The sequence below is a fragment of the Somniosus microcephalus genome, chromosome 1 (assembly GCF_052327205.1).
Source record: "Somniosus microcephalus isolate GS21.2 chromosome 1, FLI_Smic_1.0, whole genome shotgun sequence".
Lineage (NCBI taxonomy): Eukaryota > Metazoa > Chordata > Chondrichthyes > Squaliformes > Somniosidae > Somniosus > Somniosus microcephalus.
Window position 1 is genome coordinate 151399703 of NC_140987.1, and position 24670 is coordinate 151424372.

Here is a 24670-nt window from a genome sequence, read left to right on the forward strand (position 1 = left end):
TTGGTGCAGCATTGTGCAGATGTCAGCGACTACCTCTCGCCAAAGTCTCAGCCTCCTTTGGCACTGCTGCTCAGTCATGTTGAGGAAGCTCATCCTCTGCCTATGTTGGGGGTATCTCCTGCGGCGAGGTGCAGCTCTGCACTGACGCCCTCTGCCCTGTGCAGCACCAGATGGGTGAGGAGAAGGTTGGCGCTCCTGTTGTTGCTGCTGCTGTTATGCCTGGTTCTGCTGCTGCCGCGGCTGCTCTTCGAATGCTATAAACGCTCAGTCAATGTGGGGAGAGGGTTTTCCAAGGAGGTCACGGTGCATATGGATCTCAGCTTAACCACTTACAAGCTCAATAGACCTGCAAAATATGTTCCAACACCTCAAAAAACTTCCGGTCGCTTGTCACTTTAATTCTCCACTCCACTCCCACTCTGACCTCTCTGTCCTCGGCCTCTTACACTGTTCCAATGAAGCTCAACGTAAGCTCGAGGAACAGCACCTCATCTTTTGATTAGGCACTTTACAGCCTTTTGGACTCAACACTGAGTTCAACAATTTCAGACTATAACCCCTGCCCCCATTTTTTCAGGTGGCAGCTGTTGATGATTCTGCCATCTCCATTTTCAACATTTAATCTCTCCTGCCTTCCACCCTAGCACAGACCGTCTCTTTAGTTCCTTCCTCACCTCCCCTCCCCCCACTTTCCCTGCCTCGGCACCTGCTTAAAACCTGTTACATCCCTAACTTTTTCCAGTTCTGACGACGGGTCCCAGACCTGAAACGTTAACTCTGTTTCTCTCTCCACGGATGCTGCCTGGCCTGCTGAATGCTTCCAGCGTTTTCTGTTGTTACCTCAAAAAACAATGTTCTGCCATCTGAAAGTCAGCCATGTTACAGGTCCACTTTTATGCTGCAGGTGCAGCTGTCAAGAATTCACGTAGTTGCTGAACCCGGCACAATCAGCTGGCGTGTTTTGCGAACGGTGTGGAACATGCTGAAAATGTCGTAAAATGGGAAGAGCCAAATGGGATTATGTAGTGCCTCTCCCGCCACTTGCTGTCGGGTCTGATTGGGACTCCCAGAACTAACACTTTGCAAAGTTGCGTGGAGGCAGGTTAACAGTGGGTTCTGAACCCGCCGTCAATCAAAATGACTTTAACCTCTGACCCCTCTCCAAACCCGCCCTCTGAGCGCTGGCAAAATCGCGGCCAAAGTTATGTTGGTTTCAGCATATATAATGAAGACCATATAGAAATCATTCACATTGAAAGAATTATCCTTTTTTACTCAAATGACCATTACCTTCATTCACTGACAATCTGCTAGAGTTGACATAATTCATATTTATCTCTTCTCTTTCTTCTTCCAATATCACTGTTTTTTTATGACCGCCTTTGGGATCCCCACTGCCAACAGGTACTCCAAAATCAGCCTTTAACACAAAAGAGGCATAGGTGACATTTAGCTGTGAATTTCCATGGGAGTTTTACTACTCATGAATTTAATTATATTTCTTGCACATTTTAGCTACAATTCCCATGATTAATGAAAAGCTAATTTTGCTCCTGAGTTTGTGAAGGCTTATGGTCAGGAAGATGAACACTTCTGAAATAATACATATAAAAGACCATCACAACACCATGAAGATTGTAAGAAAATCTACCAGAATTTGTTACCAATGTATATATAGCAAATAAACTCTACTTCAAACAAATAAACATGACTAAGTTAGAATACATAAGGAAGTCTAATTAAGAGTCAGACTGACAAATTCAACCTATGTACTAAAAACAAAATTGACTGAGCAAATTTCAGAAAGGAATTTTCAATTGTCTTAATTTGTGTTGCTCTGGAGAATGAGGATTCCTTTTTTAAAGGTATTGGGACACATTTTTGTCTTTACAGCCTGGGTGTTAAAAGCATCGCCTGTGGGTGGAGATCGGAGAGGATGATTGAGTGGGGAGGATCAAACAATTGTAACAGAGCATGCTCAATTTTCCTTCCAATTTAAATTAATGGCAAGAAAATTTGGTGGGCTTTGTTACGGTCATGCAATTCTCCCCTCTCAATTTGTCCAGGCAATACTTAATCCCCTGACAGCAAAGACAAAAATCTACCCCATTTTCTCACCTTCCCCTTTTTTGGGTGTCCACATGTTGTGCATAAACATTAATCAAGTTGATGGGTAGGCAATTTGCTCACGAGCCGCTTTCAATGCTGTTCTGAAACCTGCCGCAAAAGATGCACAACACTGTGCCAGGATGCCTCTTCCTCCAATTTTGCTTCCCTCCTTTTAAGGCAAAACTTTGGACCCTGCTCAACTCTTCTCCACAGTGGCATAACTGCAATTAAAAAAAAACTCAGCAGGGGTGATTTCACACCTGGGTCAGAGAATCGGATCTACAATTTTGTAGCTTGATTGCCAATCCTCACTGGCATAGAAACATAGAAGATAGGAGCAGGAGTAGGCCATTCGGCCCTTCGAGCCTGCTCCACCATTCAATGAGATCATGGCTGATCATCCAAATTCGGTACCCTGTCCCTGCCTTCTCCCCATATCCCTTGATCCCTTTAGCCTTAAGAAATATATCCAACTCTTTCTTGAATATATTTAATGAACTGGCCTCCACCGCCCTCTGTGGCAGAGAATTCCACAGGTTCACCACTTTCTGGGTGAAGAAATTCCTCCTCATTTCAGTCCTAAATGGCTTCCCCTTATCCTTAGACTATGACCCCTGGTTCTGGACTCACTGGCCATCAGAAACATCCTTCCTGCATCTAGTCTGTCCAGGCCTGACAGAATTTTATAGGTTTCAATGAGATCCCCTCTCAATCTTCTAAACTCCAGTGAGTACAAGCCCAATCGACACAATCTCTCCTCATACGTCATTCCTGCCATCCCAGGTATCAGCCTGGTGAATCTTCGCTGCACTCCTTCCATGGCAAGAACGTCCTTCCTCAGGTAAGGCGACCAAAACTGCACACAATACTCAAGGTGCGGTCTCACCAAGGCCCTGTACAACTGTAGCAAGACATCCTTGTTCCTGTACTCGAACCCTCTCGCTATGAAGGCCAACATACCATTTGCCTTCTTAACCGCCTGCTGCACCGGCATGCTTACCTTCAGCGACTGGTGCACAAGACCACCCAGGTCTCTTTGCACTTCCCCTTCTCCCAATCTATTGCCATTCAAATAATAATCTGCCTTCCTGTTTTTGCCACCAAAGTGGATAACCTCACATTTATCCACATTATAGTGCATTTGCCATGTTTCTGCCCAATCACCCAACCTGTCCAAATCGTACTGGAGTTTCACGACATCCTCCTCACAGCTAACACTCCCACCCAGCTTTGTGTCATCTGCAAATTTGGAGATATTACATCCAATTCCCTCGTCCAGATCATTAATATATATTGTGAACAGCTGGGGTCCTAGGACTGATCCTTGCGGTACCCCACTAGTCACTGCCTGCCACTCGGAAAACGACCCATTTATTCCAACTCTTTGCTTTCTGTCCGCCAACCAGTTCTCTATCATGGAATCGAAGCATTGTCCCTAGTACGTATGTAGAAGACAGCTGGTGAAGATTTACACAGCTCTGTTGTGCAGCAGGTTGGAATTGTGCTGCACTAGACCTCACCCCGATAGATATTTTTTCTTTGATTAAATAATTCAATTGCTTTCAGTCTTGAGCAGGTTAAATTCTGGCCGGTCACTATAAAATGTAGATTTTTGTGGAGCAAAGGCCCACCAAGTCAACACACACCAGCAGTATACAAAATACAGATGTGCTGGTATCAAGAGTTGGATCCTTTCAATACCATGGTTTGATTAAGAGATTGCTGCAGTTGCGCTTTTACCATTAAGTGCTGATTGCTTCTTGACAGATATAAGTAATGGAAGCAATGGCAAAATCCAGAAAAGCATTAACCTTTTTTTCTACTGGCCTTGAACCAGTAACATACAGAAAAACACATTCAATCTCTTATTTCTATACAGAATAATGGAAGCTCAGGGATAAGTATGCACATGATCCTGATGCACCAATCACACACATTCACATCCTTGACCATTTCATTTATTAATAGTTTATATAAGTTTCCTTTATTGTTTCCTTTTTTTATGAAAAATATCCAGTATCAATTGAGGGTAACGTGATACTTGGGTGATCAAGTAATTTATACTTAGTAGTGCTAGTCATGCTACAACAGAGTGGAAACATCACATCTAATGTGTGATGTATTCAATTAAGAAAATTCAAGTCAAATAATCTGCATGTTCTGACAGCACAATCTCAAAAAGATATGGGTACAACTTTTGGAAAAGTATGTGATGCGAATGGTTACTTTTCTACATTATTTTATAAAGATACCTAGCTAGGATTGTGCTACAAAGCAGATTCTGAAAATCTTCAATTTAACTGCAGAATCTTCAGAGAACTGGCCTGCTCTAACATGGTGTAAAATGCACACTTGTCACATGTAAATGGAAATTGCAGTCAAAAGGACACAGACATATTATCACCTGCAATGCATTATGCATACTCAAGAGTTGCAAAAAATGTCTTCAACAAAATTTCTTGATTCATCAAGAAGCATCACCTCTGCTAAAGCAGGCAGCTAAAAGGTCAGGGAGAAAAATTCCCCTGTTTGCTTTTGTCAAGGGTTTTTGACTTGCTCAGATACAGGGTCTCTCTGGGGAAAGAAAGACTAAAACTTCCTGTCACTCTGAAGACAGTCGTTTATACAGCTGTCTTTGAAAATGTTTCAGAAAAAGCATAAGGGACCTTATGAACTCCCTCAAACATGCTGCTGATATCAATTTGTTCTCGTGTAAACATGTGCAGAATGTTGTTGTGGATTTGTTCTGTCAACCTTGGACTGTGCTACAAATTGCTGTACAACACTTTCTGCTGAACTTGAATTACCTCTCTAAAGACTTTGGGCCAATTTATTGTTTATTCTCTATATACATTTAGAATTGTCCAATGGACAAATGGTGAGGGTGATTTTTTTAAATGAAAAACCAAGGAGAAGATCCAAGGCCCATGTGCATTATACTAGCACCGTAGAAAAGAGTGGGCAAGCTGGATCAGCAAGTACAGGTAGTGAGGTTATGCCAACCTTTGCTTTTAAAAGATTGCAGATTACATGAGGAGTAGTACAATTTGAGATCCTGGAAAAGTACACGTTAAAGTAGGAGACTATGAGATTAGCTTAGGAGGGTAATTTTATAAGTCCACACTGCAAACGGAGTACCTCACCTACCAGAAGTGCGCATCAAAAATTCGGGCAGAAACACATATGATTTTCTGATACATGCTGCTGGCAGGCAGGGCCCCCCCACCAGTAGTGAGGACTTGTAAAATTACCCATCAGGTTTCAACATAGTCTGATGTAGGATGGAGAAACCACGAATAGAAAGGTACAGGAAACAAAGGAGACATTTTCAGACGACCACTGGCCATAATAGGCTTGATAAAATAGAGAAAGACAGGAAAGTATGGAAGAGAAATAGCAAGAGAGAAGCGGGAAACTAGAGGTGAGGGGAATCAACCATCAGATAGCAAGCTTTATCTTGTATCTTGTCCAAGAGAGGTGCTAGAAAAGCCTCCTTAGATAGGGGAGCAGTATTGAAGTCTTTGGGGGCTAAATTGGATAAGGCCCAAAACGGACGCAGGGATCGCGATGTACGATCTGCCGTGCCCACTGCATTTCCTACATTGCAACAGTGACTACACTCCAAAAATACTTTATTTGTTTGTAAAACGCTTTGAGACGTCCGGTGGTCGTGAAAGCTGCTATGTAAATCCAAGTCTTTCTTTCTTTCACTGAAAGTAGTGCATGCAGCACATATCTACTGCCTGCTCATTAACATGATTGCAGCGCTGAGTCCAGCGCTAAACGTGCTGCTGGTTGGCTCAGTGCTCATTAGGGGGCCCAATATCGTGGGAAGTTTGCTCTGTATTTAAAGGTTGCCTGCAGAGTGAAAGGCTGTCTGCACTTGTTAAAGGGGAGGTGCTTTGTGAGAGAAGTACCTCATTCTGACTGGAGCTGGATGTTAGCAGTGTCTCAATAGGGCAGAGAAAGGGCACCTTGGTTCTCCAATGCAGCACTGGAGGCCTTGGTGTAGTGGGTCTATAGGAGGAGACAGGTCCTGTACCTCCAGGAGGCCAGGTAGCCTTCCAGATACACTGTTCAAAGGCAGTGGGAGGAGATCGCTGAAGCAGTTAATGCCACCAGTCTTTCCCTCAGGACATGGATTCAATGCTGGAAGAAGTTTAATGACCTCACACAAATGGTCAAGGTGAGTGAATGCATCTTCAAATGCCATATCCCACCAACTGCACCACTAGCCTTACCCAAACACATTGCACCAAACTCACTTACACACTTCTCTTTCTCTTGCAGGCCAAGGTGGCTCACAACCGGCGCGAGCAGGAGCTAACAGGCGGGGGGGGGCAGGCACTGCTGAACCTGACCCAGCTAGAGGAGCGAGTTCTGGAGATAATTGGACTGCTGCCAGGATACGAGGCATTCACCATCATAATGTGCTGGGCATGGCCGCACACCAACTGCACATTAAGTAAGTGCCTTTGCAGTTACGGTATATCTCACCATTGATATGCAGCACCCACAAAGCCACGTGTGTGCAGTCGATGGCGCCCTGCACCATGGGGAAGCCCAATATCCTGGCAAAGCCATGTGCACATTCCTCCTGCTTTTTTCTATTTAGAAAGACAACAATGAAGTCCCTTCTCCTGGAGTACAGAGCTTCTGTGACCTCCCAGATGCAGTGATGGACCACGAACTGCAAGATGTTAGCTATGTCACCTGTTCCAGCCCGGAAGGATCCACTGACAAAATATTTCAGGGCTACGGTCACCCTGAGGGCCACTGGCAGATCTGTCATCACCCTGCTCTGAGACTGCAGGTCTGGTTCCAAGAGGTGGCAGAGTTCTGTGACCACCTCCTTGGTGAAGCAGAGCTGCCAAGTACACTGATGGAAGTGAGCAGAAGCGAGGTGGCCACCATTTTTTTTCCCAAAACTGGCCTTTACTGCCGACGCTAATGTGCTGAATTTTGTGGCCCTGGACTTTGTGGAAAGTTAAGTATTATTGAGGTGAATAGAAATCTTTGGCAAAGAAGTGAAAACCAACCTTCTTGGAGGCAGTTTTTGTCATGGAGGGGATGTCAACTTTGACACTTTCAGATCATTGATTATCTACCTTGGTAAGACCTTTGCTCTGTGAATAAAGCATTTTTCACACATTGTAGGAGCATGACACTCTTCTGAGTGGTTTCTGGGAAGTACATGCTTGGCTTGCAAAAAAACATTAAAATGTCATCTGTGTAGGTGCCTGTATGTGACATGCTGTTCTCAGTCCTTATAACGGTAGATAACACACCTATGTACCAGATCATCTTAACCTAGGTTGCAGTAACTAACTAGTTAGTATTACTTTAACTTTAGATAATTTAACACTCAGCAGCATCTATGTGGATGGATGACAATGATATTAAAAACTGGGGCTTTTTCACTGGAAAGCAAAGGATAATGAGGGATCTTATAGAGGTTTATAAAATGAAAAGTTTAATGTAAATAGTAAAAGATTATTTGAACTGATTAGTGAGTCAGTAACAAGGAGCATAGACTCAGGATTGTCACTAGAAGAATGAGGGAGAAGTTAAAAGAAAGTCTTTCACATGGGTCATTAGACCCATCTATCTTCATCTGCTTCATCAACGACCTTCCCTCCAACATAATGTCAGAAGTGGGGCTGCTGCTGATGATTGCACAATGTTCAGCTCCATTCGCAATTCCTCAGATAATGAAGCAGTCTGTGCCCACATGCAACGAGACCTCGACAACATCCAAGTTTGGGCTGATAAGTGGCAAGTAACATTCGCGCCAGGCAATGGCCATGTCCAACAAGAGAGAGCCAAACCACCTCCTCTAGACAATCAATGGCATTACCATCACCAAATCCCTCATCATCAACAGCCTGACCAAAAACTAGACGAGCCACATAAATGTCATGGATACTCAAGCTGCTCAAAGGCTGGGTGTTCTATAGAGAGTGGCTCACCTCCTGACTCCTCAAAGCCTCTCCACGACCTACAAGACACAAGTCAGGAGTGTGATGGAATACTCTGCACTTGCCTCGATGAGTACAGCTGCAACAACACTTAAGCAGCTCAACACCATCCTTCAGTGTGTACTGTCTATAGAATGCACTGCAGCAAGTTGGCAAGGCTTCTTTGACCCCACCTCCCAATCTGTAACCTCCATCACCTAGAAGGACAAGGGCAGCATGTCCATAGGTACACCATCACCTCCAAGTCACATACCATAGCAACTTGGACATATAATCATCATTCCTTCATTGTCACTGGGTCAAAATCCTGAAACATAGAAACATAGAAGATAGGAGCAGGAGTAGGCTATTCGGCCCCTCGAGCCTGCTCCGCCATTCAATGAGATCATGGCTGATCATCCAAACTCAGTACCCTGTCCCTGCCTTCTCCCCATATCCCTTGATCCCTTTAGCCTTAAGAAATATATCTAACTCCTTCTTGAATATATTTAATGAATTGGCCTCAACTGCCTTCTGTGGTAGAGAATTCCACAGGTTCACCACTCTCTGGGTGAAGAAATTCATCCTCATCCCTGTCCTAAATGGCTTACCCCTTATCCTTAGACTGTGACCCCGGTTCTGGACTCCCCCGCCATCGGGAACATCCTTCCTGCATCTAATCTGTCTAGTCCTGTTAGAATTTTATAAGTTTCAATGAGATCCCCTCTCATTCTTCTAAATTCCAGCGAGTATAAGCCCAATCGACCCAATCTCTCCTCATACGTCATTCCTGCCATCCCAGGTATCAGTCTGGTGAATCTTCGCTGCACTCCCTCCATGGCAAGAACATCCTTCCTCAGATAAGGCGACCAAAACTGCACACAATACTCAAGGTGTGGTCTCACCAAGGCCCTGTACAACTGCAGCAAGACATCCTTGTTCCTGTACTCGAACCCTCTCGCTACGAAGGCCAACAACTGACCCTTTCTCCCACTTGCAGAATTCCCATTCTACCTGGACCCCTCCCCCTGGCCTCTTACCCTCTCTAGATCTTTTCATTGCTAACTGCGGCCGTGACATCGGCCGTCTCCATTTCTCTGCTCCCCTCACTCACTCCAACCTACCTCCCTCTGAACTTGCAGCACTCCATTCTCTTAGATCCAACCCTGACATTGTCATTAAACCCGCTGACAAGGGTGGTGCTGTTGTTGTTTGGCGTACTGACCTCTACCTAGCGGAAGCTGAACGCCAACTCTCCGACACCTCCTCCTACCTCCACCTGGACCATGACCCCACTACCGAACATCAAACCACCGTTTCCAAGACTGTCACTGACCTCATCTCCTCTGGAGATCTTCCCCCTGCTGCCACCAACCTCATAGTTCCCCAACCCCGCACAGCCCGCTTCTACCTCCTTCCCAAGATCCACAAACAGGACTGCCCTGGTAGACCCATCGTTTCAGCCTGTTCTTGCCCTACAGAACTTATCTCTTCCTATCTTGACTCTATCTTTTCTCCCCTTGTCCAGTCTCTTCCCACCTACATCCGCGACTCTTCGGACGCCCTCCGCCACTTTAACAGTTTCCAGTTTCCTGGCCCCAACCGCTTCCTTTTCACCATGGACGTACAATCCCTCTACACGTCCATCCCCCACCCGGATGGCCTGAGGGCGCTCCGCTTCTTCCTTGAACAGAGGCCCGACCAGTCCCCATCCACCACGACCCTCCTCCGCCTGGCTGAACTTGTTCTCACATTGAACAACTTCTCCTTTAACTCCACTCATTTCCTCCAAATCAAAGGTGTTGCCATGGGTACCCGCATGGGTCCTAGCTATGCCTGCTTTCTCGTGGGCTATGTGGAACAATCTTTGTTCCAGTCCTACTCGGGTCCCCTCCCTCACCTCTTTTTCCGATACATTGATGACTGTATCGGTGCCGTTTCCTGCTCTCGCCCCGAACTTGACAATTTCATTCACTTTGCCTCCAATTTCCACCCTTCCCTCACCTTCACATGGTCCATCTCGGACTCTTCCCTTCCCTTCCTCGACTTCTCCGTCTCCATCTCTGGGGATAGGTTATCGACCAATATTTACTACAAGCCCACTGACTCCCACAGCTACCTGGACTACACTTCCTCCCACCCCGCTTCCTGTAAGGACTCTATTCCATTCTCCCAGTTTCTCCGCCTCCGCCGTATCTGCTCCGACGACGCCACCTTCCACACCAGTGCTTCAGACATGTCTTCCTTTTTCCGCAACCGAGGATTCCCCTCTACTGTGGTTGACACTGCCCTCGACCGTGTCAGTTCTATCTCCTGCACTTCTGCCCTCACCCCTGCCCCTCCCTCCCGGAACCACGATAGGGTTCCCCTTGTCCTCACCTTTCACCCCACCAGCCTCCACATTCAACGGATCATCCTCCAGCATTTCTGCTACCTCCAAAGTGATCCCACCACCAAACGTATCTTCCCCTCCCCTCCCCTTTCAGCATTCCGCAGGGACCGCTCCCTCCGAGACACCCTAGTCCACTCCTCTATCACCCCAAACAGCCCTTCCTCTTCGCCTGGCACCTTCCCGTGCAAGCGGAGGAGATGTAACACCTGCCCCTATACCTCCCCCCTTCCCACTGTCCAGGGCCCCAAACACCCCTTCCAGGTGAAACAGCGATTTACTTGTACTTCTCGCAACCTAGTATACTGTATTCGCTGCTCACGATGCGGTCTCCTCTACATTGGGGAGACCAAAAGCAGATTGGGTAACCGCTTTGCGGAACACCTCCGTTCAGTCCGTAAGGGTGACCCCGAGCTTCCGGTCGCCTGTCATTTTAATTCACCGCTCCATTCCCACTCGGACCTCACCGTCCTTGGCCTCTTGTATTGTTCCACGGAAGCTCAACATAAACTCGAGGAACAGCACCTCATCTTCCGATTAGGCAGTCTGCAGCCTTCCGGACTCAATATCGAGTTCAACAATTTCAGATCATAAGCTCGGCCCCCATTTCATTTTCTCTTGTAATTGTTCCACTCCTTTCCCCCCCCCCCTTTCCTTTTGTTTCTCTCTCACACCTGGCAGCTATCTTTTGCCCTGCCAGTACACTTTACACCTAATCCCAGCCTATTACCATCTCGTCTAGCTTCTAATCTCTTTTACTTCTTTTGTTTCTTTTATTCTTTTGTCCGATCGCAGCCCTGCCTCCGATCTAGTTTCTTTTCTTTCCAGTTTTGAAGAAGGGTCCGACCCGAAACGTCAACTCAAATTTCTCTCCACGGATGTTGCCTGACCTGCTGAGTTTTTCCAGCATTTTCTGTTGTTATTTCGGATTTCCAACATCTGCAGTATTTTGCTATCATACCATTTGCCTTCTTAACTGCCTGCTGCACCTGCATGCTTACCTTCAGCAACTGGTGCACAAGGACACCCAGGTCTTGTTGCACTTCCCCTTTTCCCAATCTATTGCCATTCAGATAATAATCTGCCTTCCTGTTTTTGCCACCAAAGTGGATAACCTCGCATTTATCCACATTATACTGCATCTGCCATGCATCTGCCCAATCATCCAACCTGTCCAAATCATACTGGAGTTTCTCGGCATCCTCCTCACAGCACACACGCCCACCCAGCATTGTGTCATCTGCAAACTTGGAGATATTACATCTAGTTCCCTCGTCTAGATTCCCTACCTAAAAGGATTGTGGAAGTATCCATCAGCACATGGACTGCAGTTGAAAAAGATGGTCTACCGTTACCTTGTGAAGGGCATCTAGGGATGGGCAATAAATGCTGGCATTGCCAGTGACGCCCATATCCCAAGAATGAATAAAAAAAGCACGGAATGCAATTAAGGGAGAGACTTTAGGGCCGATTCTGCAGTGGTGCACCTGGGGTGCAACCCCACACCAGCAGTGTGCACGGCCCTCAAAATCAGTGGTTGTCTTCATGACTCTCGATACCGTGGGTGCTGGCCAAATTAACTCCTACAAAAGTATGTAAACTCATGCAAAGCGGTTCTGTTCCGAATTCCCTTTGTTGTTTTGCAGCACAGATCTTGATTCACTGTGCACTATTTTAAAACAGGTGCTGGGATGCCTGCAAGCTTCAATGAAGAACTTCACCACTTAAAACTAGCTTGCCATATTTGAAAGACCTGCATTCTGATGGCAGTTTTTGACTTGAGAAACTGAACTTTGCATTATAGCCAGTGCATTTTTGTTCCTGCTGTGTCAGCACTCTTTTAGTGCACACCTCTCACAGCAGCATTTTATTACCACACTCCCCCCCCGTAGCTGCAAGCACGATGCTAAGCATGGGCATTCCATTGGGCCTGCCAAAGGCTGTCCTGGATTTGGAGGAGGAAAAGGATAAGTGGCTGAGGCTAATACATGGCTAGATGGATGGGTAATGAGTTATCAACATGACTTTCACTGAAAAGCAGCCCTTGAGCCTTTACACAAACAGCCTTGCTGTCCTCATCCCATAACAACATGCTGAGTCAAATCCACCCCTGCCTTTATCACCATATCTATATGTTTATCTCCAACACCAACATTCCCTCCTGCCCAACAAATCACACAGTCATAATGGCACAGAAGGAGGCCATTCAGCCCATCGAGTCCGTGCCAGCTCTCTCTAGAGCAATCCAGTCACTTCCAATCCCCCGCTCTATCCCTGTAGCCCTGCAAGTTTATTTCCCTCAAGTGCCTATCCAGTCTCCCCTTGAAAACATTGAGTGTCTCCGCTTCCACCACTTCCATCAGCAGCGAGTTCCAGATCCTCACCATTCGCTGCGTAAAAAGGTTTTTCCTCACCTCCCCCCCGTATCTCTTGCACAAAACCTTAAATCTGTGTCCCCTAGTCCTTGTACCATCAACTAGTGGGAACAGCCTTTCCCCGTCTAGCCTATCCAAACCAATCATAATCTTGTGCACCTCTTTCAAATCACCCCTCAATCTCCTTTGCTCTAATGAAAACAAATCATAGCCAAACATATCAAAAAAGGTGCAACCACTTTATCTGTCTACTATATACATGTGTCCCTACACCAATGTTTGCTACTGCAACGCTTGCACTTGATGATCGTGTTGGATGTGTTCCTAATATCCTGTTTCTTCTAAGTGCTACCATTGTGGAAGCAGCAACTTGGTTGGCATACTGCTGCTCCTCAATGGGACCTCGAGATTTGTCTTTGTTGATTGCCGTGTCTTGAGATGCCCTTGTCGCTATTGCCAGCACTTTAGTGTCTGTACTGCTTGATCCCGTATCTGCCTTTTCTGTAATTTTGAGGGGTTAGTTGGGAGGGTCCTTACCCTGAGAGGTGAAGCCCTCATCTGTCTCTTCTGCCAAAGCCCAACTGCTGTTTGCTCCTTACAGATGACTAGGAATCTGTGTGGACCAGACCACTAAAGAGTGTACAGCCTGCCATCAAGATGCATCAAGCTAATCCTTGTCTCAATAGACCAGAAGTAAGAATCTCCTAAGAGGGGCCTGAAATTACATTCCCTTGTGCTGATGGCACAGATACAAGTGCAGTGCAGAGGGCATAGAAATTCTGTATTTTGACTTCTGCATTAGTTTATCAGCATCAGGTTGTGTGGTAGGTCTGCCAATGGTCTCACACAAGCAGCACATTGACAGACTAGAAGCCCTTCCGATTCGTATATGGAACTCCTGTGTACAAAGGGCAACGTGAATGCCATCAATCACTCCCTGGATCTTGGAGAAGCCAGTTGCGTGGAAAAACTCAAGTGTGCAGGCTTGCTGATCCCTAGGGTTCATGCAGAAAGACATGTATTGGTTGGCTCTGGCAAGCAATACATTCGTGATTTGGTGAGTGCACCAATGTACCGCAGAGTGATTAATATTAACTAATTCACCAGTAGCCCCAGAGAAACTTCTCAAGGCAAAAAATTCAATGCTGTCATCATCCTGATTAAAAATGGCAGTGCCATACCCGTTTTATCGCATGTCTGCAAGTCTGCCCAAAGCAGGTTACATAGCTTCCGCACTACTTCCCGGTTGAACCGCAGCCTCTGAGGACATTTCTCCTTGGTAAATTCCATATAAATTACGTGGTAACATTAATTCCAGAGAGCAGGTAGGTGCATTCCTTCTCCCGTGATATTTCACCTCAACTCGTGCCAAAGAGCTCCCCATTTGTCCTCCTCTTCCTTCTCATAATAGAAGTATCCCAAGTGCCATCCCCATTCTGAAGACAGGGATAATGGTCTCCCAAGCTGCCTTCCAGTCCAACCCAAGGGCTTACGATATCTCACCAAAATTTAAAGATCCAATCGGTCAGAACTACGCAGAGCTATTCAAATTAATTTGCTGTCTGTTACTGCTAACTCAATGCTGTTCCTATGCTGCCTTTGCAACCTCAGTGCCCACATTACATAAACCTGCACTTGACCTGTGACCAGTTGAAACAGAGGAAAGCTGGGCGCAGGTGCTTCTGACATAATTTGACCCTATTTGCATTTTATTTTAATCGCAATGCTTCTCTGAGGCAGAGTGAGGTGAAGCAGTATTACGGTACAAGAGGAAACACTGGGTAGGGCAATGAAAACAGAAAAGTGGCATACCAGCCTCTAGAGAAATATTGGGGCCATTAGTGTTTCTTTCATTTTCTGATTGGCTGCTGAGCATTTTGAACTTTCTTTTAGTTTTTATTTAACATTTCTACCATTTGCATTTTTTTCCTCTTTGCCTCATTCCCTTCAAATGGTGTGGACTCTATAGCCTCGTAATTTGGGCACACCCACCTTTGGTGGCGCGGGAGCTGCAGGGAGCGATCCCCGCTCCTGAATGGTGAGGCCTGTGGAGCACCCAATATTGGGCCTTGGGACTCATTTCCATCGTGCCGGCAAGCTGCAGAATGTAACAGGCAGCTCGTCGGTGAAGTGGCATTGATGATTGGATTGCTCCGCGACAACAGCGGTCTTCAGGTAAGTGAGATTTTTTTGATTTGATTCTCCAGTATAATTAAGTTAATCTTAAGCAGGAAATTAATAGCTCCAGTATGTTGACTTTCAGAAAGAGTAAAGTCCTCCTGATGTTCATTGACCAGTCAATATATACCTACTGAAGAAATGAAATAAGGTTTGGCTTGGTGGGTGTCCTTTTAAATCCAATCACAATATGTAAGGGCCCCAAAATTACTGAGAGGTCATGGGAGGGTGGTTGGGGGTGAAGATGTGGGGTGGAATGGAACTTCCACCTGCCCACTGTGGAGAACCTTGATCCTATCAGAAATCCCGCGGTCAGGTTGCTTTTAATACCTATAGTAGCCCTGTGACATCTTTGGCACCCACCCGATCGTGGGTGGGGGCGAAGAATTTATTTGCGACAGCAATAGCAGGCCTGCGGGACTCTGGTACTGTGCATTAAAATGAAAAGCACAGCCTGGTTCCTCCTCCTTCTTTCGGCAATCAGTGTGCAGGTATCCTCTTGTACACAATGAGGCACTAGCATTTTCTGAACAGTGTTTAATCATGAGGCTCTTTTTTCTTTCTGAAATCAGCCTTTCCCTCTACCATCCTAGCAACGCTGGATGCCAGGATCTCACAGGTATCCTTGGCATCCAGCTTTTTTAAATGAGGGAAATACATTATAAAAGGGATGGAGACCTGTAAAACCTGACCTTTCCACCTGGGGAAGTGGGCATTCTTTAGGAGTAAAAGTCAGGAATATCTACCCTATGGTGTGTTCCATATTCGATCCAAATCTGTACCTGAAGTTATGCTAATGACTTGACTTAGTAAATTTGGGTGTAAACAACACATCTAAATCTGTCAAAAAACTTGCCAATTGCCAGTCTGGTATAAACCACTAGAGGAAAAATGTCAATCATCTAGCAAGCCTCAACATAATTGGTTAATAAGATGCTCTGCAAAGCAACCATTGAATACATGTTTTGGAAATATCTGAAAATATTCAATACTCCAAAGTCAGTGGTCCCTAAATTTTCAGAAACCCCATTCCACTGGCGGGGCCTTGCATACAGCTGTATCCACTGACATCAATTGACCCCAGGCCTATGTGGAGAAAAGTTGTTAGAGCTATTGGAAAATGGGATAGGGAAGTTTTGTCATTTACTTTCTAGAATTGTAATTTTTTTATGTCTTTGTTATGTTATAAGTTGTATTTTTCTGTGTGCATAGAGGGGTGGGTGGAAATCAACATAGTTGCTTATAGGGCTTTTAATTTTTTATGACTGCCCATTTCATGAATGGAATTTTTATGAGTGATAGTCTTTCATTGTGAGGTTTCTTTTGTGAATGTGAAATTGGAACCAATCAGCATGCTGCATGCCTACAGACACATTCGCACATCAGATACTTGCCTATACCCTATAGGCATACATCAGCCATAAAACTTTTAACTATGTAGACTTCTACCACACAGAAAAAATGAATACATAAATATATTAATCAATAGGTAATATACAATAATACTTGTGAGGAAAACCTTTAAAAGTCATTGGCACTCTTGAATTATCCAGGTATTACATCCACGATATTAAAATGGTAGTTCATGGGATGGGGCATCGCAATCATGCTTTAACATACTGCATATATGGAACACAGAAATAGGCTGTTTGACCCTATCAGTCCATATTGGTGTTTATCCTCCACATGAATAGTAGTCCTAATCCCTTGCGCCCACCCTCTTCTCAGATCCATTTCCTTCAACAGTTGACATGGTCTCAGCTTCAATTACTAACCTTAACAGTGTATTCCACAGCATCACAACCCTCTGTGTAAAAGCATTTCTCTTCCTCTGAGTCCTATATCAATTGCATTTAACTTTATATCTATATTTATACTTATATCCCCTTATTCTAGATTCCCTGATCACCGGAAACAGTCTGTTTCTATCTATTCTGTCCCATTCCTTCATAATTTAAACACCTCTATCAAACCACCACATAATCTCCTCTGCTTTCATGAAAAGAGCCCCAATTTTTCAAGTCTATTTTTGTATTTGCATTTCCTCATGCCAGGCAGCATCCTTGTAAATCTGTATTGCACCTGTTCTATTGCCTCAACATCCTTCCTATTGGAACCTAAACCTTCAAGCAGTACTCCAAATGTGGACATACTAATGTTTAACAGAGACTCACCATTACAGCTTGACTTTTACATTTTATTTAATGCGAACCTGAATCCAAATCCCTCTACTCATCATATCACCCTGCTTTCCCCTATTCAAAGTATAATCTTTACCAAAATGTACCACCTCACATTTACTGACATTGAATTCTATCAGCCACTGTTTTTGCCCAATCCACCATCTTATCAATATCACCTTGCAGCTTCCTTTGTTCCTCAGAATTATTTACTATGGCTCCAATTTTAGTATCATCCTGTTTTATATTTCACGCAATTTTAGGTTCTATATTTCCTTCTATATCTGTTGTGTTTGTTCGAATTTCTAGTTTTGCATTAGACTTTGCATCTGTTGTGTATTTCCAGCAATTTCTATGCCACCGAGTGGTGGGATCTTAGCCTTGTCCTCACAATTCTTCACATTGAGTTCTTGACATCAGTGAGAACATCACTGAGCAAACACCAGCTACTTGCTCATGTTGAGATAGAAAAAAAATGTAAAACTTACTTCAGAACAACATTAACAGAGGGATGGGACAAGGTTATTTGCCTAGCTGAGAAATGGTGCATAATGTAGAATGGACCTGAGGAGGCATGGGAAGGCAATTGGTATGTAACAAATATACATTAAGTATTCATCACTTATTTTGTTTGTAATCCACTGTATTTCTAATTAAGAATATTTATTTTTAGCTTTTTAACAAACTTCTGCATTTTTTATTACTAAACTGAAAGTGGACAGTGAAATATATTCAAGTCAGCAATAACGTACCATGTTTCCTAAATTGTTGAGTAATTGACGGCCATTAAGGAGACATGCTTGTAAGTTATTGTCACTTGATTCACCCTTCTCCTCATCCATGGTACTGTCAGTGTCCTAAAATGTCCTAGAAATAAACCTTTGCTTCAGCTTTGCTTAATAAATACTGAATCAAATAAAGACTATTCCTTGAACAAATAATACAGATAATCTCAAATCCCAATGCAGTAAAATTTGTAATGGGAATACATTTAACTGATAACATTATAATCTTTAACTTACAAGAATGAGTAATTTAATAATCCAACTTGTGTCACTGTAACAAAGCCTTTGTGGGCATTTCAGAGCTGTTTAATTTAGAGCAGTAGCAAGCTGTTTTGAGTACCTATTTAATTGTAAATGACCAACGCGCCCCATGAAAAAAGGCTATTTCAGTGGGTCTCTAAGCAGATACATCACTGATGCTGTCCTCAGGAGTAAGCAAGTGCAAAAACAATCAATATGAGAACAACGTGAAACACGTCTACTTACCTACTGAGACATATCCTTTAGGTCAACATATTCCACAAGGGAAGGGGTGTTACAAAAAAAAACAACTTCCTAATGGTAGCTTTCATCGAGACAATTTTGTAAAATTCTGGCTTTCAAAGTACAGCTGTGCAGCAGTAGGAATAAGTCAAAGTGCAACTTCCAAAGAATGTAGACTTGAATCAATCTTTCCACAGTAATTGGTAATCTTGTAAAACTGATACAATAATATAATTTAAATCAAATACACAGCAATTCTTGTCACCATTACTTACACTTAACATGACTGAAAAGCCAGCTTTGAAAACGAAAGTTTAGTTGTTTCCATAGCAGCAAATTGTACATACTATTTGGCGGCCAATCCGGTTCTGTAAGTTGATGCTGGCTGTGCACAAAGAATAGTCTCTCCCTTTGGTGTCTGAACCAGCATACTGGTTTCCTAAATTAATTTAATGTCCAAATCACTGACTGTTACTAAATTAAAATTAAGTAATATCTGTGTATTTTAATGTCTTATGGACTTGGTAATATTGAGTGGATTTAACAAAGAAGTCACAGTTATCTTAGTAGGTCTAGTAACAGGCTATAGCTAACTCCTAAAAATAGATGGCAATATGATACAGCACTAATCATAAAACCTCACATGGAAGCCTCTAAATATATAATTAATGGTAAACAAAATAATCTCCATTGGGTTCATTTCTCACATATGGATTTACAGCTTCATTCACATTTAGTGTTAAAATAGCATTGAACCAACAGATTGACAAAAAATGAATTATTCTAAGGCTGAAGCCTTTAAAGAAATTTCTTTCTGACCTCACTTTTCTACTTTATGTCTAGTGAATAATGTATCATATTAAAACATGATTAAACTTAGTTGAAACATTAGTGGTGAATGGACATGCAGCATATTTGTCCCAGTTATAATGCAGCTTAAAAACTATTTCAAATCAAAGAGCAGGAAAGGTAAGCACATTGAAAATACATTAAACATAAACTTAATGGGACTGAAACATTATCTGACACTGCTACTTCTTACAATTAAAATGATTGGCACAACATTTTTTGTGTTCAAGGATTGCAAATGACTTTGTATCAGGTTAGACCTAATATGAATCCGGATAACATCAGCTTTATTGCTTGATCCTCAAGAACTTTGACAGCTGGTTAACTCACAGCATGCAGTAGAGTTTGATTGCAGTTTAGTTGCACTGTTGCTGACCCCAAGTATAGAATGATGTACTCACACAATAGAATGATGTACTCACATAATATTCTTATTCATAGTGGTCCCCCCAAAAATATAACATGCTACAGACCAATGCATACATTTTTTCTTCAAGGATTTAAAGTAGTGGAATCAAACTACAGTGAAAATTATTCGGTCAAGTGTTTAGAAAAATAAATGGGCCTGTCTCACACTGTCAGTCTTCAGTCGATGTAAAGGATTAAGTTTGGTGAATTGCACCTTCTAGAATTAGAGCAAACTTGAAGAAAACTGCACCAACATCTGTCTTATTTCAAACCAAGTGTCAACTCTTTGTAAAGTCATTTGCCAGAGAAGTTAGGGTTTTGCTGGGGCGTTTTAAACCTTCAAGCTAAACTGTCGCTTATAACCTTGACAACTACAAAGCCTGACACATGCATCTTCCCCTAGAGGCTTCCCTGCAGTATTCTGCAAGCTGCTCACGATCGCTGAGCCATGACGCCACAGTGCTAGCCTGACCTGACATAATGAGCAGCTATTTACAGCAAACAAGGTAGATGGAAGAACACAGATCTAAATGATGCTCTGGTGTAAGGAGGATTCCACTGAGGTGCAAATGAGCCAGTCAATCTCAAGGCCTCTGAGGCTTGCTGGGACTTGCAATTTCAATCCCTTCAGGACTATGCAGTCACGAGCCACACAGATCAATAAAATAAGTTGCAAGGCGAAAAAAGGATGACAATTAAACAAAAGGAGGAAAAGCTACCAAGTTTGGTTAATAGCAGGGAATGGATTATTTTGGGAGGATCACCTGCATTCCATACTTAACACAGATATGCCACAAATATGTAAAATATATCAAAACATGGGCTACCTTACATTATTTCCAAATATGTAAAGGCTACGGCTTACCAGAGAGTTAGTACAGTATCACCTTATAATGTTACCCAATGAAACTTGTCTGCCTTGAGCCATATCGAAGTCAGGGTGTAAGTAGAATCATTTGTCATATCTCATTAAATTTGGCAACCTGCACATTTCATTTCACAATATTTCAGTCCTGATGAAGATACACTAGAATTGCTCCTGTGTCATGATTAAAAATTGAGCGCCAAATCTTAGCTTTCAGACTAGACAGGGTTTTGCAACATAGAAACTTAAAATTCAAAGCAATGCATGTTAAGCTTGTGTATATATATATATATTTATCTGTGTGACCTCGCCTCATCATAATTTCTCTGGAGAGGCCAGTCTAGCTAATACTCCGTTAAAAAAACAACTATTTACAAATAATCCTGATTAACTTGAACATCCTTCATGTCTTTTTCTCTTCCTGTTTGAAATATCGTTTATTTTAGTAAGTGTTAATGATCTCACTGCAAGAAAATAAAGCACCAGAAAGACAGCAGAGATAACTTTCTCTCTAGCTGTAGTTTCCTGAAAACCTGTGATCGAGCCTAATCTAATGGATCCTGAGTTCATAAATATCATGTGAGCTTGGTATATCAAAGTTGCATAGGCTAACTGTCCTGATTAAAATTGGGGCCATAAAACAGAAAATACTAACTTAAAAAAAAACTGTACATTAACTGTGCTTAAAATTAGAGTACATTACAGAGCTTGTCAAAAAATGCCTAAAAAAGAGATTGATCCATAAGGATTACATAGTATTAACAGCACAGAAACAGACCACTTGACCCAAAAGATCCATGCCAGTGTGTATGCTCCACACGAACCTCCTCCCACCCTACTTCATCTAACCCCATCAACATATCCTTGTATTCCTTTCTCCCTCATGTGTTTACCTAGCTTGCCCTTAAATGCATCTATGCTAGTTGCCTCAACTATTCCTTATGGAAGTGAGTTCCACATTCTAACCACTCTCAGGGTAAAGAAGTTTCTTCTGAATTCCCTATTGGATTTATTAGTGACTATCTTACATTTATGGCCCCAAGTTCTGGTCTCCCTCGCATGTGGAAACATCTTCTCTACGTCTGCTCTATCAAACCCTTTCATAATCTTAACGATCTCTATCAGGTCAACCCTCAATCTTCTCTTTTCTAGAGAACAGTGTCACTTCCCATTTAATACCTATTATTCCTGAATGGGTGCAGTTCAATTGATCTGGGAACTGAACATGATTTGGTAAATCTGAATATAAAATTCAATCGAAGGTAACTTCTATGTGTGGCATCTAAGATGTATCTGGTATACTATCAATAGTGTGTATGTACGACAGTCAGGTATTACCTTTGTGTCACAGCTCCAAGTAACTTAGTAAAGACCTTGTCTAGTTTAATAATACTGTGGATGTGAGGTATTTTTCTCTGTATCAGTGTCTACCACAGAATGCAGCAAATTAATTTTGATACAATAAAAGTGAAATATGTAGACAGAGACACATCAATGGGCACCACGCTATGCAGTCCCATCTAATCAAAGTAGATTTTATGGGGTATAAATTGGTATGCATTGCACCTGTTTCTCAGTCACAAAATGGGTGCAAATCATACCAACTTGGCAATCTCTGCAAGCGTTGGTCCCACTGCTAAATGCATGGGGCCCAATTTTTAGGAATCTCGAGTGGACACCTAAAACAGTCATCAAGTCTCTTGAATATATGCATTAGGGTCAAAGCCCCTGTTAAAGGACCCCTTTTGAAAATTTGCCAGTGATGTGTGGGGTAGGCTTCGGGCCTACCCTGTTCAGGATTCCTCAGCAGCCCTTGTGGCCGCTAACGAGTGGCAAGTTATTAAAATTAATTTTTCAAAAACCCTTCCTGCTGAGCCGGGAAGAGAAGGAGTGCTTCTCCAGGCTCCACAGAAGAACCAAAGACCATTGCTGGCCTCTGCTTGGTCCCCGCCTGATCATCTCCCTGTCCCCCTCTCCTAGAACCTATTTGAGGGCTATTGCTGACATCGCAGTGGCCCAGAATCGATGTCCACTTCGCCAGCACACTTAGGGTTGCCAACTCCGGTTGGAGGCATTCCTGGAGTTTTGATCATGTGACATTCTGGCCACATGACATCTGACCATGTGATGCCTGATCATGTAACATCTGATCACATGACATCAGATCACATGACTTCTATAAATGTTATTGCATTTACCTTATAAAGGCTGTTTTTGTAACATTTGCATATTGAATTATCATTGGCCCGCAGGCATCTGTAAGGAATACCTATTATATTCACATGTGATCACATGCTGAGTTGTCATTGGCCTGCAGGCATCTGTAAGGACTGCTATTGTTTTGGAGGACCCAGGATCCTGACTCCATCTTATCCACACGGTGCTGTACTGTTGTGAGTCAGATCACAGACCTGATGCTTCATTAAAGAGTTTAAATTGTAATACTCCGTTGTCCTGCAATTTATTAGTTTTGTACAAAGTGTGCAAAACAAGACATGGTGTCAGAACAGGGATTTGAAATGGACATCGTTGGAGCTCCCTTGCCTCGAATGAATTGGGGATCTTTGAACTTACATAGAGAATGGAGCAAGTTCAAGCAACACGTGGAATTGATGTTCTCGGGTCCACTGAAAAGCAAAGGGGAGGAAGAAAGATGCAGATACCTACTGTTGTGGCTCGGAGAAAAAGGGAGAGACATTTTTAACACATGGTCTCTCACCGCAGATGAAGCAAAGGTACTGAAAAGTTATTTTGACCGTAGTAATTTACTTGAAGTCTTAAGTGATTTTTTGATATGGTTGTGGGATTTTCTATATTGTGGTGTTATTTAGTGTTAAATCATATGTTGAAGCATATGTGATGCCCAAGACAAATACGATATTCGCTAGGTACAAGTTTCAGGAGAAAGTACAAGGAGCTAGTGAGTCGTTTGAACAATTCGTGACTGAGTTGAAACTGCTGGTAAAAGACTGTGCATATGCAGATAAAGATGAGATGGTCAGAGACCGCGTCGTGTTTGGAATACATTCAGCTAAAGTGAGAGAGAAACTTTTGAATGTTGGGTCCAGGCTAATGCTGGACAAAGCTATGGACATAGCTAGATCGCACGAGATAGCCCAAGCACAGTTGAAAACCATAACCGGTGCCACGAGCAGCTCGAGTGAACAGACAGTGCACGCAGTTAATAGATACACACCAAAGAACACTGCCCAGACAGCGTGTTTCAGAACAGAAAGAACAGCGAGAGTTCTAAAAATGGGTGACACAGACATAAAACACTTCAAAAACTGTGGATATTGTGGAAACAACTGGCATGATGAAAAGGAGTACTGCCCTGCCAAAGGAAGGCAATGTACTAAATGTGGTAAACGGAACCACTTTGCTAAAGTCTGCAGGACTGTTTTTGGAAAATCAGTACACACAGTGAGTGACAGCCAAATGCCAGATAGAGAGCCAAATGCAGAGGAACTGTTTATTGATTCTGTGTCACAGAAAAAACAGATTTCAGAGATTGAGCAAGCTTTTGCCGATATTGAGATGGGAAAACAGGGCAAACAGCTTAAGTTTAAACTAGACACTGGATCTCAGGTTAATGTAATTCCTCTGAGTGAGTATCACAGCTTGAAGGATGAGTGTGAGCTACAGCCCACCTCCTGCAGACTGACCGGCTATGGGGGTGAGCAGCTCATTGTAAAAGGCACATGCGTGATGAGATGCAAGTACAAAGAAAGCGACATGATGTTGGATTTTTACATTGTTGACACTCAAGCACCTCCAGTGCTAGGTCTAAAGGCATGTTTAGACATGGACCTCGTCAAGCTAGTGCTATCATTGACAGCACCAGTTGAGAAGCAGACAGTCATGGAGGAGTTTGCTGACGTTTTCAAAGGAATCGGACTATTCCCAGGTGAATGCACTATTCACCTTGACCCAGCAGCAACCCCTGTGGTTTGCCCACCAAGAAGGATACCCCTTGCTCTATGTAGTTGCCTGAAGGAGGAGCTGCAGAGCATGGAGAATACAGAAATCATCGTTTGGGAAACAGAACCGACAGAGTGGGTCAACGCGTTAGTAGTGGTTGAGAAACCACGT

General features: G+C 43.3%; 1 protein-coding gene across 1 annotated transcript in view; it reads right to left on the reverse strand.

The window, feature by feature from the left end:
- The window catches only part of LOC147124414 (uncharacterized), a 347949-nt gene that overhangs the window by 33166 nt on the left and 290113 nt on the right, over positions 1-24670 (reverse strand). Inside the window, exon 13 of the mRNA XM_085969950.1 lies at positions 1291-1420. Within this exon, the coding sequence (XP_085826076.1) occupies positions 1291-1420 (130 nt within the window). The remainder of the gene's footprint in view (positions 1-1290; positions 1421-24670) is intronic.